Source organism: Atractosteus spatula, chromosome 4 (genome assembly GCF_055471065.1).
Source record: "Atractosteus spatula isolate fAtrSpa1 chromosome 4, fAtrSpa1.hap1, whole genome shotgun sequence".
NCBI classification, from domain to species: domain Eukaryota; kingdom Metazoa; phylum Chordata; class Actinopteri; order Semionotiformes; family Lepisosteidae; genus Atractosteus; species Atractosteus spatula.
This window is the reverse complement of record NC_142709.1, coordinates 10,191,433-10,208,960: the sequence shown is the minus strand read 5'-3', so window position 1 is coordinate 10,208,960 and position 17,528 is coordinate 10,191,433. Positions and strand designations below refer to the sequence as shown.

Sequence of the window (17,528 nt, the reverse complement as noted above, 5' to 3'; positions counted from 1 at the left end):
GACTCTGCTCTCTCGTGCTTAATGTTAAGAGCGGCGGCTATCGCGGCAGTCGGGTCAATAGACGCACTGTATTCTTCGATAAGTGCATGACAAAGCTGTTCAAAGTCATTACAGACTTCTTTCATCTGCCTAGCCATCCACTCATGTACAGCTCTGCTGGTAGTTTTCCTGACCAGAAACACTTTCTCCTGTTCTGTGGCGTTTGGCAGGTACTGCAGGTTATACCTGAGGTCTTGAATATAACTCTCGATATTATTCTCTGACACTGCGGGGTCAAATCTCTCTACGTCCTTCGCTAGCTCTCTCAGAGAATGGAGATTTATTCTTCTAGCTTCTCCGCTGACGGAGATATGGAAGAGATCGTGGTCAGACTTGTCGCTGCTAGAGAGAGTGCTTAATAGCGACTCGAATTCAGACCTTTTAGCAACCATCGTTAAACTTAAAGAGTATTACTTTTAAGTACGAAATCACAGTTTTACCACAGAAAACCACAAGATCAAGTATGCAATCAACCCGGTAGATTGCAAAAGATCACAAAACACTCAAGCACTGCTTAAAGAGCAAGGGGAACTTTTTCTTTTCGGCTTTCAGCACACTGTATTGTCGTGTATGAAACCCGCGGCGTTTTATATGAATTATTCCGCTTGGTTGATTCATTTCAGTCTTGCCACGCCCACCCAGGGACGCCAAATAAATGTAGTGTTTCATAGCCGTTCAGGGACGCCAAATATGTAATCATAGTGGCTCTCTGAAGGCACCAGTTCTGTAGGGTTTGGGCATTTACTGAGACAATTATCAATTGTAGCAGTAAATCACAAAGTTGATTCTTTTGATGGCTTTAGAATCCAACCACGCGACATAACTCAAACAACGCGCACACACAGGTACTAATACACGAGGATAAATTTATTAATACATAGAATATGCATATAAACCTAACAGATCTTATCGAGAGGGTTATCAGAATACAAAAGGTATATATTCAATCAGTTACGAAGTGTTACACATCAAGAGGACATACGTTCAGTATATCATTCATTAAGACCGTTTCGTAAATGAACTTGGTTATAACTTCTACATTAGATACTCAAAACAAGTACATAACTCTTAGGAATTAAATTGATATCAACTGGTTGGGATAACAATTGAATTCTCGAGCTGTAATGCATTGAAGTTGAATACTCATCCAATTTCTGGGGATTCAGATCTCCTGCGGGCACAAAGAAACAGTTGCAGGCTGTTGCTGTCCAATCCGCGCTGTCTGGCTCGGTGCCAGGCTGTGCTGTGCGGCTTGCGACGGTGCGCTGCAGATGCTCACTGACCGGCTAGTTAGTGTTGGCTTTAACTAGCAAAGTTTGTGCACAGGAGAAAAGATGACTGTGGGTCCCAGCAAGTCAGGAAGAGGACCGGTTCGTTCCTGATGAAGCGCTAGTTCTGAATAATGATTCAGCTGTCCACAGTTCCGACCTGTTCACGAGGCCTGCTGCTGGTTACTCTCTGGCAACCTCCACTCTAGACTCTTAGAACAAAGGAAAGTTCTGGCCCTCGGACACACTGGCCGTTCCGTGGTTGTCCGGGCTGAGTCTCGGGATGGTCAGGAGGCGCGCTGCGAGAATGTCCTGCCCTTGGGAGCCTTCTGCTCCTGGGCCGTCCTGCCCTGGAATTCTCCTTTGAATTCCCTTTAGAACAGTCCACAGAATCCTCTCCAGAATCTTACTGAATCTCCCGAATCTGAATCTCGTTGAATCTGAATCTCCAGGCCTGTGTTGCCTGTTTTTACCTGGAGGAACTTCAGCTTGTTGATTGGCTGAAAGTTCCATGGGCATCAGAGTCCCACGTGGGTTACTCAGCCCTACCAGTCCCTGATTGGTTGATCAAGGTGAGATATGATTCACTTAGTCCTGACACTTAGTAATGCAGTCCAGATGTCCATCCGGCACTCCCTAGACTGATAGGCGCCAGTGGATGACCATTGATCATGATAGCCAGACTTAGCTAAATGCATCCCCCTTTGGGAGCTGTCCTAGGAAACCTTAAATCACCCTGCACTAATGGTCTCTCTGTGGCTGCACCACAGAGATGAACAGAGAAATGGGGCCTCATTTGGGAAGCTCAGAAACACTTAATTCTGCCTTATTATTAAGCCTCGCCGCTACACTGGTATATGTACTGTATACTGCAGATAGCTCTTTGTAGTGCCACTTTTTAGTATATAAGTTTCCAGAATATTTATTTCCTTTCATATGCTAATTATAATAAAATAAGGTTTTTCTATTTAGCCATCGGAGTAGTATTGGTTTAATCTTCTTTTGCAGCATTAGCTCCCGTTTGGCCATTCTGTGGATTTATATGATCTAGAACAAGACATAAACCTGTGCCTAGTTCCAGACGTGATGTCAAGCTGCCATCTTACAGTACATCTTAGTTTCTGTCCACTGCCATCTTGGTGTAGTGAAAAAACATCAATGACCCACCTGGGAAAGTAGTTTCCTTGCACTAACACACACCTAAGGGCATCACAATGGGCTCTACAATAGCAATTTTCCAGGTAATGGGTATTTCCTCTGCCTTTAGTGGGTATGCAAGTGAATGTTGTTCTAGGGCCTTTCAGTCTAGGAAAGTTCTCATTCTAGGCCACTCTCATTGTGTATGACCAGTCTCCCCTGGCAATCACTTTTTTCACGTTAGATTTAAAACTTAATCATAACTGTCAGCAGGACAGTGAAGAGAAAAGGCAACCTATTCAATGACCGAAGTTTTGAAAATCTCTTTACCCTTTTGAAATGTCTTCGCTCTAAGTTTTCTCTTCTGTTGCAAGCTTCCCTGTATTATGTGAAAAGTCAGTCCTGTCCCCCAACTCGTCTACTTATTCCTCTTAGTTCCCTCTATTGAGAATTCACACTTCTCCCATCTAAGAGAAGCCTCTGTGCCCCCAGGTGTAAAACCAACAGACTCAGGAAATGTTTCATTCCCACCGCAATCACACTCTTAAACAATGCAAAGTAACTACCTTGTCTCTTGTTTCTATTCTCCTGTAACACTACTGTATTCTCTTCCCTTTTGATGATGTTTATTTGTCATTGTGTTGTGTTTGACTGTGCCGTAAAACAAATTTCCCCTAGGGGACAGGGTTGTGTAAGTTTGATAAAAGTCAGGAGGAAACACCCAGTGTAGTAAATTGCAAGCCCATAAGAAATAGCTATATTGTATGTGCCCAAGACTGTGCATTCTTGTTTAAGAAGATTCTTCACAAATCCTCACATTTCCTCAAATTTCTACCCATCTAGCAGAACAATCAGGGTTTGTCATTCCACAGAAAACAACAAATTCATTCTTACATCATTAGCCCTGAATGTCATGTACTGTTCATACATCATTATGCAGATAATATTCACATACACGGAGCTACAGTCATTCTGTAAATGCACGTTATTGAATTTCTCATGCTGTCTCACTGTAGTTTGAAAGCAGTTACTGTAGGCAGATGATTCAGATAATCGAACATTACAGTAAGTCAAATGTGGTGACCCGCTGAATTACAGGATGTGTCCTGTTCATTACAGAGCACTTTTTCCTTCTTTCTCTGCATTAGTTTGCTGATTGTCCAAGCTAAACACTTCATTCTCTGGGCTTCTACTCTAGCACACAGGCTGCCTTCCATCATGCCAATAATAACCAGGCAATTATCATTACTCAAGCAGGATATATTTATATTTTTCTTTATTATTACAATTAATAAATTAATCTGTTTTTGAAAGAGCATTTATTATTATACATATTTAAAGAAAATACTCTGAAACAAAAAAAATCCATTACATATTTTTTTCTTGAAAATATGTCTGGTAACATTGTCTGTTTGATATACAGTACCTTCATCATTATTCTTCTATTACGAATAAGGTAGTTAAAATGATTATATGATTATAAGCAAACCTTATCCAATTAATCAACATAGCTGAGTTCTTTTTTCTATATCTAACTTGATAAAGTTGATAACTTGATAAACAGTAATGGATACACATACACATAGGGAATCTGATAAGGCTCATACAGCTTTTCAGTTGGTTTTTGATAAATGATTAGCTGGTGGCTGGCAAAATAATTTTACTGTCTTACTTTCTGTAATATTGCCAACAAAAAGCTTCAACTCATCTGTAAAGACCACTTTCATCCACATTTGTTCATTCTGCTATTTCAATTCTGCCACTGATTTTGGATTTTTTGTTCACCTTTTCTTGTCTATGGTCACCACATATAGTGCATATGTGGCATATGTGACATACAAGTGTCAAACAGCAGCCATTTCAGTTGGTTTCCTGAGTTAGATCCTAATAAATGTGAGAGAAACTACATATGAAAAGTATATTTTATTTCTATTAAAACTGTGGTAGAATTCCATTCCAATATTTTGGTTAGGTCCTAATACAGTAAATGTGAGAGATGACCATAAGGAATGAGTCTGCCCAGACTCCCCAAAGAATTTCTGCAAAGCCTGGCTCCAAAGGTCTAGCCTAGGTTAAAGGAGCAGCAGCTCACATAAGGTACTATAAGGATTTCCTTCATAACATGGTGACATGTCTAATAGTACACAGCAGGTTTCAATCAGAGTAGAACATGTGTCCAATACTGCTCGCTATTCCTCGCAAAGTAAAGGTTAATAGCAATAAGGTTCCCAAATTATAGGAGGTGTTTGAGGATAGGATTCGATCCGAGGTAAACGGAGGAAAGGAGTCGGTTCACTTTAGTTGCAATTCCACTAACAGTAAATTAGAGGTGGCTGTCAACATCCCAAAGCTCTGTCTATGAACGAAGTGTTTGGGTTGCTGCAGTGAGTAAACCCTTTGAGAGCAAGAGGAGGTTGCAAGAGAACTTGTCCATAATCAGATACCAAAGAGACCATAGCCCTGCTCAGTCAGCAGGTAATTGAGTGCTTCCTGGAAGTGATTTGAAAGTAATCACATTGACCTCGGAGGATGTTATTGTTAGTCAGCACATGATAAGATGTTTGAAAGGTTGGGGGTACAATAGACCACTGTTACGTAAGAGAGTGAAACCTACACCTGGGAATCCGTGAGTGAAAATCTTAGGAATCATAAATTGTGTCATGCTCAATGGGAACGAAATAAGGTTTGGTTAAAGAAACATTCCCAGTTGATTATACAGCTACAGAGATTCCCGGCCATAGCAGGTTAGCTAATAGTTATCCATGGAGGGAAAAAGAAAACAAGAAGTAATCCTGCAGGAGGTTGGGGTTAGCAACATCAGGCAAATTCTCGCCCACAGTTCCACCCTTAGGTAAGGGGAAGCTGGGTATTTGGTCCTGGTAGCTCTGGTAAACGGATAGAAACCTCAGATTACAGTCTCCCATGAGTAGTTTAAGGACAGGGCTAATGAAAAAAAAATCACAGTCCTAAAATCAGTATAAGATGACTGCAAACCGTCAATCAAACGTAAACACCATTGCCTTGGAGATGAGCAGTCGGCCTGTTACAGTAGTTATAAATGTTGCTAAGAGTTTGATTTTTAGCAATCCACAAACATTGAACAACTCACTGTTTGCCCAGGCACCATTCAATTACCACACAGTCAGTGGTGACACATTAGACAGTGGGATTGCCGGACAAGCTGGAAAAGTCCTGCAGCAAAGGGACACAGACGAAACATAGGAACAAAGAGGAATGGATAATACATCATTACACCTGGCATCTGCATGCAGTTATTTTATTAATTAACCCCCACTCTTTAATTCTGCCTATACTACCCTTTGATCACCAAGACACTCCCGCCCCTCATTTCAGCGCTGTACTGGGACCAGACTAACTATACAGAGAGCAGCAGAAGAAATCGCAGACATTGTCTTCCTCCCCTACCTTGTATTACTTGTAGAGAAACAAGATAGGGGGAGCATAATGGGAACAAATAGATTGGGACTGGCAGAGCTGAAGAACATGCTTAGAATTACTGAAGGACTAGACGGATTTTTATTTCTTTCCTTTGCTGCTGAGGAGTTTTGGGAGAATAATGATATGGGACTTCTGGGATACTGAGGTTGTTGGTGTTCATTTGCCATTGTGAGTGTGTGTCCATTGCATTAGGTAGTATTGGGTATTATGTGTTATAGTAATAAAAAGACAGTTATGTAGTATTGTCTTAAGTTGGTCTGTGCACAAAAAAACAGTTGCAGGGGAAAAAGGGATTGTAGCACCTTTAAAATTACAAGGTGGCGTAGTCAATTATAAGTATCCCACATTTTGGGGTCAGTCAGTGATAAATTAAAATAATTAGAAATAAATCTTCAGTTAACAACAGACATTACTAGTTAGTGTAAACAAACATTGGTGCAATTTGCTACAAAGGAGACCCTTGAGAACCTTGCAGACCTTAAACAAATTGCTGAATAAGCTTGGAAAAATCTCAGATACTGAAATTCTATAAACGGTCCTGTTACACAACCATATCCAGAGAGTCTAAAATCCTAACAAACTGCCTGTGCGTCTCTGTGACCTACTTTCTCAGACTGCTGGGGTTTCACTGAAAGAGAATTCAGTCCTGTGGAGATCAACTTTTTTCACTTCAAGGTAAACTACCATTATTTTTTTCACACCATGAATTAAATAAAGCTCCAACCTGTTTTGCCTGTTTTATATAACTTAAATTTTAGACCTGAACTGATGCAGTTCTTCACAGTAGTTTTTGTTAAAAAAAGTCCTACATGGAAAGGATTTTCACAGTTTGCAGTCCAGAGGTTTATCCAGAGGGAATTTTATCTGTGAAGGAATCTCACATCAGTGTGCAGAATGTAGAGATCTTCAGCTCAAATTTAACTACAGTCTTGATAAGAAATATGTGTCTTGTATGTGATATCTACATTATATACTATACGAAGTATAGTTGTGTTACTATACCTCTACTATTACTTAAATTAAGTACTGTATATACAGTAGTTACTCTACTTATATTTTGTATATTTCAGTTATTGATGAAAATTTGTATTTTCTTCTGGAATATTTCTGATGAATATAAAGGAACATCTGTTTGTCTTATGTAAAAGTGTTCCTTGTGTGCAGAAAAATTGTGTTCTGGGAAGCACCCAGCATGATAATTTAAGAGAATGACATTATTTTTTTCCTAAATATATTAATCAATTCCTTTTATTTGAATGTAAAGTAAACACAATATTTTTTTTCATACCATATGCTCTATTAATTTGCAATATATTACCCAAATTAAACTTTGGGAAGTGCATATCAAGCAATTTTTTATGAAGATTGCAAAATCTCAAGACATAAAGAATAAACTGCCACACAAATATTAAACACTAAGATCTATTAAAAAAAAACAACTGAAATTGGCAATTATCTTTTCCTAAGTTTATTTGTAATACAGTAATCCAACAACACCATTATAGAGTATGTACATTTTTTTGTAGTACTGTTTTCTTCTTACATGGTTTCATTGTTTTTCTCAGATGGGGAATTTACTTTTGTATTGTTTATTTCATTTGAACTTTTTCTGTCATTACATTATCTAATTATATGTGCATATAGTTCAGGATAGTACCAAATGTTTATGTAACTACTGTACTGTTACTGAGAATGGTTATTCTTATTTCCGTTTTGTATCTCGTGCTTGGAAAAAAAATATAAAGCTCACAAAAAACCCTCACTTTAAAGTAAGAGCTCTGTGAACACCAACTCTCTTTCCAGAACTCTGGTCTTATCTCTTGGTCAACAACACAAGAATATACCAGTGCAACGTTTATTGTTCCTGGGCCTCTGTTTATTCTCCCAGGACATGATAGCATCTCCAGGGCTGAAGGACAGGATCGCAGACTAAGTCCATGAGAGATGTAGCTGAGGAGCTTTCACCCTGAATGTTTTGCATCAAAGGTGATATAGAGTGATTAACCAGTGGGCTAAGGCACTAGGTGTTTGTTCTAACCACTCTGGTGAAGTCAGAGAAAAGACACAAGTGCAAAGCAATTCCAGGCAAAGACGTTTGAGTAGCGTTGTCAAGGCAAGCCAGGGCTTTTAGAGAGAAAATAGCCAGCTTGAGTGGAAAGAGGAAAGCAGCAGCCATAGCCATGAATCCGTGTATGGTGGCAGAATAATAATGGAGTGTCAAGGAAAAAAATTGCCAGTGTCCACTCTTAGCGCACAATGCCAGAAAGCAAAAGCGATAATGAAAGAACGGCTTACTGTATGTGAAGCACTTTTGCAGACTGTCAATACAGTCAAACCAAATATGGCCGCAAAGCTGACATGATCACAGTGGGAGGGGACAAAAGACAAAGAAGACCTTCTACTTTGAACTGTTGATATTAGATATATTAGAGGCTGTTTTGCAATTGAAAGAAAACTTTCCATGCCTTAGAAGTGATTACAAATGTAGACATGCCTCACCTGTTACATCAATGTATATATAATATCACTTTCAATTTTATGAGGTAATCTAATAATTCTAAAATATATTTATTCAAATACCTTAAAAGCATATTAAAAATCACAAGTAAATGTATCACATACGTGACAAAAATATTATCCTAAAACGAATGTTTATATCAACCCATTTTTAACTGCTATATCCAATACAGGGTCTTGGGGGAGCCAGAGCCTATCCCAATAAGCATCAGCACTCTGCCATCCATACTAATGTTTACACAGCTTTAAAATCCAAAACGTTTTTCTTTACACAAAATAAAAATAATAATGCAAATACATGTACAAGTACCAAAATCTCCTTCATTTTTCAAGACTGTTGTGTGACATATTCAAAACTTAATCACCTTAATTTTACTTAAACAAAAAATATCAAAACAGAACTCAAGTTTAGGTCTTCCGTTCTGAAGTCAAATGGGCAAAGTGGGAGTACAAATATATACTCAGTCATGCTCACCCAACACAAATACCCTCTTGAGTCAGACTGCATGTTTACAGGCTACATTCTCAAGGATGTGGCTAATGCAGTGAAAATCTGGCTCTCTTTCCACTACTAATTGCTACTGCAAAAGCCTTCCTGTGTTCTAAAATATTACACTGGACAGATGGGTCCTTTTTGAAGGAAAACATACTGAACAGAAATCATTTTCATGTGGTAAAAAAATACTGAACACAAAAAGAGCAATTGAGATAGATCTGATATTAAAGAGTTTTGCTCTATTTTTTTCAGTGTTGGGAAAGAGTTGCTTCTGAAAACAAAGAATGAGAAAGAGAAAGGAATGAAGGGTCATAAATCATTCAAATGAATGTTGTATTCAGTAAGTCATGAAGAAGGTGATCAAGGGGGTGTGTGTTTGAGAAGGGGGGATGAGGTAGTTTGGTTACTAGTTTGGAAAGGAAAATATATCTATTGAGTTGAAAGAAAATATTTTAGGGGAAAATAATTCAAAATATGTCCTCATACTTTGATAGTGTGGTATTTAAGGAGCTGAAGACTGGGCTTGGGCCAAGATCCGGAAATTCTGCAAAGTGTTCTGCACATTTTTCAAACCCACTATGTTTTAGCAGGTTTGTTTTAGCTGCTGTGTTAGCTGCTTATAAAGACAGATGAACATGAGGTAATTGATCACGGTGGCACAAACCCCATCCTGATATCTTGTATAAACTTAAGATAATTTGACCATACTAAAACCAACAAATCCATCACTATCCTGATGCTCAGCCTTTTGGCTAAAATCAATGAGTGGTATAATTGCTTTTATTCTCCCTTGATGCTATTTTTTGTTTCAGCTTCCCAGACAGCTAGAGGCAACATACTCTAAGAAGTATTTTCAGAATCCTATGAAATATAAAGCCACACAATACTCTAAGGATTAACAGGCACAAGAAAAATGCATAATGCTTCTCATTGGATGCATAACAAGGGAAATTAGATGAAACTACAGATAGTGTATGCTGTTTTTAAAGCATTTCTTTAATGTACTCTAAGCTACAAATAAAAAAGCAAATGAAAGAGCATTTCTGCTGGTTGGTTTCAGATTTACAACATTCCAATACCACCGAGTTTCCTGTAGGAATGTTTGCTTGGTCTCACTTAAAGCTTTTTTCTCTTTAGTTCCAAAGTCACACTGAGGGGGCCCACGAAGCAAGATGCTAGTTTTTGAAAACCTCCGGCTGCAACTGCTGATTTTAACTGTGTTTCTAGCTGTATTTGCACTCTCAGGTAATTATCTTGTTTTTATTGCAATATTTCATCAGATATATAGCAAACAAATGAAGTAATATGCAAACATCAAAGAGCAGTGAAAAAAACAATTGTAGCTTTTGAAAAAATATGAGACTTCTAAAAAGATTTATTGGATTGTCACAGAGTAAGTCTTAGTCTTAGTCTCCTATTCCATTTTTTCCAGATCTCATTCCGGTTCAGTTTGGAGCAAGATCTGTATTGACTATTTTCCTTCCGTTGTGGAAACAAATAGGAACCTAAGGAATTTGAAGAGCATTATATCTTACACCCTTACTAGAAAGACAGAAAGATGTATAGTTCATGAGCAGAGAAAAATCTTTTATTATTTTAGTTCAGTCTTACATTCTACATGAATTCTTTATCATGGAATAAATGCTTTAAAAGTGATAATGGCACTCCGAAATTTAACTCAAAGCTAATGCAGGTGAAGATTAAATAAGTGTAATTATAAAATTTATTTTTGTATAATCTGTAATATTTTCATTAGAAAAGCTAAATAAATGCATATAAATGCCTGTAAATTATAGCAGTTCTTAATCCATATTCAGGATGAATTCCATATTTCTGTAAATCTGGAATGTTTGTAGAAATTACATTTTACTTCTGTAATATTGTGTATTTATCTACAGTTGGGACAGATAGAGATTGCATTACACTATAATGCAATACAACGCAATACAGCACAATGTATTGCAAAATGTACTGAACATGAGACAGGAAACTAATAGTTCTTGCAGTGGTAAGGGGAATACAGAACATGTTCAGATTTATTTACTGCGGCTCTTTCAAAGACAGCTCAAATGCCTTTCACTCTCCAGGCTCAAATCTGAACATTTTATAACACATTGGAGCCACTGCAGGAGACAGCTACAGAATGCAATTTTTCAGAGGCTCGTTTACAGTAAAGTTTCCAAAGTAACATATGTAGATGTGGCGCATATTCAGTAATTTTCCAGCTTCCCGGACTTTGGTTCTCTGTCCACTGTTGATACCCAAGAACACTTGCTCCTGCTGTCTGGCTTCTTTATTCTTTCCCACTCAAGGCATTAAATTTGTATAGTCCAACTTAACCCTCTGCCTGCTTTACCTTCCTTAAATCTTTCAGTGCTTGAGAAAGGTATGATGGGCTTGAACTTTACAAAGACTTTTTATGTGTCCTACTCACCACAAAATTTTACATTTCTAAATTGTTCTTTTCCTTTTTAGATTCTACAAATGAAAACAAACTGCAGAAGCTGTTTAAAAAAAGAGAAGGTATTTGGATTCTGAATGCTTACATTGATACAGTATTATTCTAGATTTAAAATCTTTACGGAACACTTACACTGGTGAATAATTCAAAATGAATGTTGAATTGTTGATCCCTAGCTTGAATTTTTATAATCTGGCAATTCATTCCCTAAGGTATAGTTCAGTATATGTATGAATACTGGGAGAAATACTTTAAAAATAAATAAAAAGGTAAACTCCATAGCAGAGCACAGTGACTTATCTCCCAGAGCTCGACCTGGTTATCACAGCATTGAATGGATTGAGAGGACTTGGTTGAGACACCAGTCCATTCTAGACTTACTCAAGTGATGCTGATCCTCATTTCTATTTCCATTTCCATGACACAATTCCTTTGTTTTTATAATATGTTAATAATCTTATTCTTATAATTAAAAAAATATATTTCAGTTTTTTTTTCAGAAACAGAATGAATTATTGAAAGCCAATTCTACTTATGCAGCCCAGAAAGCACAGAAATGTTTCTGGTATAATTAACACACATACATTTGTACTTAATGCACAATAATTAATACACACAGCTCTTCAGTTTAGAGAATGTTTAGAATATTACATAATTTAAGTAAATAATTCTATTGAAGTTGTTCTGTTGAAGGCAGGTATAATGAGAATTACTTAACAGAGCTGCAATGTGTGGTAAAAATCACTGTCAATGCTGTTGCGAATTCCAGTTTTTAACTGGGGATAGCTAGAATTTTCCTTTCAGAATAAAACACCAAAAACAAAAATGGCATAAGACACTTTATAATTGTATTTTACAATATAGTTACACTACGTATTGCTGTAGTACTTCAGAAATGTTCCCTGCTGAACAATGAAACAGCTAAGAAATAGCTTTTTTTTAATGGTAAATGTGAACGCTCTACCTGTTGCATTGATTTTCATTCCAAAATGTCAGAGGGAAGGGAAAAAAAGGAGCTCAATGTATACACCTCCACAAAAATCTGTTAGTACCAAATAAGAAAATTGCTTTTCAGCCACCCCCTGGCAAGAGAGGCCAGCTCAGCTAGAGCAGGAAAGCTGCAGTGATGTATGCTGTAAGAGTATTTAAAGTCAAAAGAGTGTCTGCTCTTTAATAATCACATTACTGGCTTCATCTACTTAATACAACCTTATACAGTGCAGAAAGCAAATCCTATATTAGCATTACTTTTCTCAGACCACATAAATTCCCAGCAGCTGAGCAAAAGTTTCCAATAAGTCTGACTTTGTAATCCACGTAATGTAACCCAGTCATGTTAACAGACACTGTTGTTTTAAGATCTGAATTCACTGCTTCAGTAGGACTTTTAACCAAGCATATGTTAAACGTTAACATGTACTTGGTTATACATCATATAAGTTGTTGTTATCAATGTAATTATAAATGGTCTGATATATATCAAGCACACTCCAGATTTTGAGAGTAATACAGGTATCTGCAGTTACCTCGCAAAAATCATGAAGGTATATTAGTCAAGAGTTAGCTTTTTAATTCCAGTTTATTAATAATAGTTTGGGGGTCATTATCTCAGTTTACACAAAGCAAACGAAGGCCAAAGTGCTACACCGGTTTATTTACTAACAGGTGACATCCTAGTGAAAGTACTGAATGAACGTGCATTTTTATTTTCTGTTCATCTCATTTCGCCCTTCAAAGCCAAGCCAGAACCCCTTGCGGTGTCACCATCTAACGCAAAAGAGTTTCTGACTGCTCTGAAACGACCGAAGCGAAACCTATGGGATCGATCCCGGCCAGATGTTCAGCAGTGGATTCAGCAGTTTATGTACATGGGCTTTGATGAAAGTGTAAGTGTTGAACCCAGCAGCATTCTGGAGATCCTTTTGATTTCAACATAGCAATGCCATGCTCGAAATAGATCTCTATCTGAAGTTATCAATTAACTTCTGCTTCCTCCCAACTAAAATATATTTTATTTTAGTTGGGAGGATTTCACTGCAAAAATTCATATTAAGCGCCAGCATGAAAAGGGTCAATCTGGTGAACAAGCCTCCAGCACTGGTTCAGCAATCCTAGCAAATGAATAGCCCAGTCTGAGGTTTGAAGAGTTTTTAGGATGAACCACAAGAATACTTACTCTCAGGTTCCTTGGTAAAAATATCCTGATATTATCTATATAATCTAAGCTTTATAAACATAGCTGGATATTATCTGTTATTGTTTCAGTTATTGCTGTGTTCATGTTGTCACCAAAAAAGCATACATGGCACACCTTTAACTATCGTCATACTAGTGCATGGCTCATAACACTTGGATTAAGTTGTTTGAAATGTCAACTCATTTTCAATTAAGGGTAACTTTAAAAAACAATTCTATGCATTAGTATCTATTATACAATATTGCTGGTATAGTGTTGCTGTCAAATTCTGTGGTAAAGGGTGCATGACACAGCTTACTGGACATTTCACTTCTAAGATATGGAAAATGTCATTCCATCCAAAGCGGGTCTGCTGAGTTACTTTGGAAATCGCACAACAGGTGGTATAAACTGTACTTAATATGAACTTGTATTTAAACAGAGAGAAAAAAATGTTTCTGGTCAACCAAATCTGAATCCTGATGGCCAGAGATGAATTATCTCAGTTGTCCAAAATGGAATACTCCATTTTCAAACAGCCCATTAAATAGTTTGTGCTTGAAATACTTCAATCTTCTTTTTGTATTCTTCATATTCTTCAGTATCTGAAAACTGTGAATTACTTTGACCCAGAAACTTGAATATTGTGAACAAAAGCTTTAAATTATGTTTGAAATAACTATGTTGATTGTTTCTTACAGAAGCTTAATTTTAATATAATTAACAGTCTATACAGTACTTTTAACAATAAATGTGTCTTTATATTTGGCAATATGTTAAATGAAAATGTTTTTTTTTTCTGTTAGAGATTTGAAACAGATTTATCATATTGGATGGATCACTACAGACAACACGACTACTATGGATATCAACACCATTATGATGAAAATGCACCTATTGGACCACGTTACCCGGGTTCCTTCAGGCATGGAGCAAACGTTAATTATGATGACTATTAAATAGGCTCTCATTACACTTACTCCCACTATGGCTCAGAATGTCCCCTGGTGAGAAACATAGAAATGCATGCCATTGTTATACCTTTGATACTTCTGCAAGCCCTCTTATACAAAGTACGCAAAAAATATAGTAAAATGTGTTACAGTATATTTCATAATTGTGTTTGTATTTGTTTTAATTAAAAAATAAACAGTGTATTCTGAAATTCAGAGATTTTTTTTTTCTACACAAGTTTTCAAACCTTTAGCAGAAACAAAGAAATGGTAAATTATGAATCCATGAATATCTAGACCTCATAGAATTCTGAAAATGACAGTGCATACCCAGATATTTGGTCTAAAAAGTTACACAAAAAAGTAAATGTCCTCATCAATATTTTATTAAAATAGTATATTCAATCACTTGTACTGTAGTTCAATATACAGCAAATTCTGTTCTGGAGCTCACAGAGTAACGTGTTCAGTACCAGTTTACTCATGAGTACAAAGGAACAATAAATCACTTTTATGCTTTAAACCTACCTATAAAACATTTTTAAAGGTATTCAAAGATGGTCTTTGTTTTCAAAGTACATCTAAACAACCATCACCAACATTAAGGGTAACTGCAAGTGTTCCACACATCAATATCATTAGTTTATTTAAAGCCTCTGTATGCATAGGAAAGCCACATAGTTAAAAGCACTCTGTAGAAATTTTAAATAAACTCTGCTTTTACAGTTTCTTTGGGATTTCAATGTCAACCCCAGCAAGTTTTTTTTTAAGAAAAAAAAATCACATCAAATGGAACACACAAGATAAACTTAAAAAGGACAGGTGACAAAGTGCAAGGCAAGGTTTGCAAATTTCTTTTCTTCTTTTTAGGCACATCTAACTTTGTATAGAAAGCTTGACTGGGGAGAAATTTCCAGCTTGCTTTTCACAAAACAGTAACGAAAGACAAGTCTTTTCAAGTTCGTGTTCTTTTAATGTTGAGCATCCAGAGTGCCCTTGCAAACTTCAGAAGTAGGTTTAACATTCCCTTTCAAGACTGGCTCTTTAGTTGTGCCTTGGCCTGCCTTTCTTCATCCGTGCAGGTTTGGGCTTGGGGATGTATTGGTTGTTTGCCTGATATTCCAGTTCTTTGCTGAAGTAGTGAATTGTTTTATTTAAGCCTTCCTCCAAAGGCACCTGTTAAACATAAAAAAAATCTAAATTATTAGGATCACCAGCACAACTAATGGCTCTATACAATAAAAAAGTTTTCAAAGTTACTGATTAGAATATTCAATGCTTTAAAAATGTACTGGAACTTTAACATAAAAGCAAATCTTACATAAATGTTTATACTGTACAAAAAAACACAAAGACATAAGATATATTTGGATGATTTAATTAGTAAAACGCTCCCTTAGATTTACCCTTTGGTTAGTGGCCGAAATTACTTCTTCTAGACGTTTCCTGTGACTTTATCCAGTTTATCTCTCTCTTGGCCCAGCTTCTATGAATCTTGACCCATCTATTCTTAAAAAAATGCTTCAGGTTGGTCAGTGACATTTGAAGGTTTCTTTTTATGAAAATCTCAGATCAGTTCCTCTCATAATTCAGTTTAGGTCTAGACTTTGACTTGGTCAATCCAAAATGTTAGATTGCTTCTCCAGTCAATCTGTTGTAGATCTGCTTGTATGCTTAGGATCATTGTCTTGCAGCATGACCCACTTTTGGCTCAGCTGATGAATGGGTGGCCTGACATTATTCTCCAGAATTTTCTGATAGAAAAGCAAATTCATAGCTCTGTCAATCATGGTCAGTCATCCCAGTCTTGAGGCAGCAAAGCAGATCCAAATCATCTTGCCCACATCATCATGCTTGACGGTCAGAATAAGGTTCTTCTGTAGGAAGAAAATGTTTGGTTTTTACCACATAAAACATTTCTTACTGTGGCCAAAAAGTTAAACTTTTAACTTGTCTATCCAGAGAACATTCTTCAAAAAGTCTTGTGGATTGTCCAGGTGCTTTCTGTTGAAGTTGAGATGGTGGCAATTTGCTTTTTAGAGAGCCATGGTTCCTTCCTAGCTATCCTCACATGAAAACCATAAGCCGCAGCAAGAAATGCCTGCTGATCCTTAGATGTTACTTTCAGGTTCCTTGCATCCTCCTGGGTGATTTTCTGGGCCACTCTTGGGGAGATCTTGGTATGATGACTGGATCTGTTTTAACATGTTTTAAATATCTTCCATATGTAGACAGTCTGACAGTGATTTAATGGAGACTCCAATGTTTAAAGATGTTTTATAACCCTCTCCAGAGTGATAAACATTAGCTAATCTTTTTCTCAGATCCTTTGATATCTCTTTTTACCATGGTTTGTCAAGTTCCCACTATCCTGAATGGGTGAAGACCAGATGCACAACATTTTTGACCATGTCAAGGCTATACGGTATATATGACAGGGCCACACAAATTTGGTCCTTGTTACCCAAATATTCAACCATTTGACTCAAATGATTCCCTAATTGCATAAACTAAGGGTTCACTTATTATTTCAAATACACAGATTCCTTATTAGGCATTTTTCTCTTCTTCATACTTCACTGTGTTCCAAAAAAACCTGAATTTATAAACAGAAACCCTTTCAGTTATTTAAGAAAAAGTCTGGTTTTAATCAAAAATGGATAACATAATAAGAAATTGTAATTTACATAATTCCATTGGGGGTTCACAAACTTTTTCTCAGCACTGCATGTTATAGACAAATCCAAATTTTAAGCACATTGTGAAAAACTACAGAAACCTTTCTTCATAAACTTGTGGAATATTGATAGTATAAAATATTATGGGAATGATACAGCATTGAAGACCACAGTGTATTTATCTCACTGTCAACATTTTTATAATATATATTGCCAAAATGAACAAACTGAATGGAGTTCTTTACCAAGCAGCACATCTGGTACGCCTTAGTACCAGGAATTCAAAAGAAGTATCATTAGTATAATAGAGCAGGCACATATTTTCTTTGTTAAGCCTTAATGAT

The 17,528-nt window shown here is 36.8% G+C and overlaps 2 protein-coding genes across 3 annotated transcripts in view; one reads left to right on the top strand and one right to left on the bottom strand.

Annotated features, from left to right (window-relative positions):
• The first annotated feature begins 6,515 nt into the window (after window positions 1-6,515).
• Window positions 6,516-14,710, top strand: ecrg4a (ECRG4 augurin precursor a). The gene is made up of 5 exons (XM_088914709.1): window positions 6,516-6,578; window positions 10,054-10,161; window positions 11,392-11,439; window positions 13,115-13,263; window positions 14,360-14,710. Exons 2-5 carry the CDS (start codon window positions 10,089-10,091, stop codon window positions 14,510-14,512), a joined length of 423 nt encoding a protein of 140 aa, XP_088770835.1. The 5' UTR covers window positions 6,516-6,578; window positions 10,054-10,088; the 3' UTR covers window positions 14,513-14,710.
• A 163-nt stretch (window positions 14,711-14,873) lies between these two features.
• uxs1 (UDP-glucuronate decarboxylase 1) overlaps window positions 14,874-17,528 on the bottom strand; it is a 48,504-nt gene continuing 45,849 nt past the window's right edge. The window contains exon 15 of one of the 2 annotated variants that reach the window (XM_088913020.1): window positions 14,874-15,682. In XM_088913020.1, coding sequence (XP_088769146.1) covers window positions 15,551-15,682 — 132 coding nt within the window. In that variant the 3' untranslated portion in view covers window positions 14,874-15,550. Of the gene's footprint in view, window positions 15,683-15,967; window positions 16,384-17,528 lie in introns of those variants that run through there. The other variant, XM_088913021.1, reaches the window with a different exon arrangement.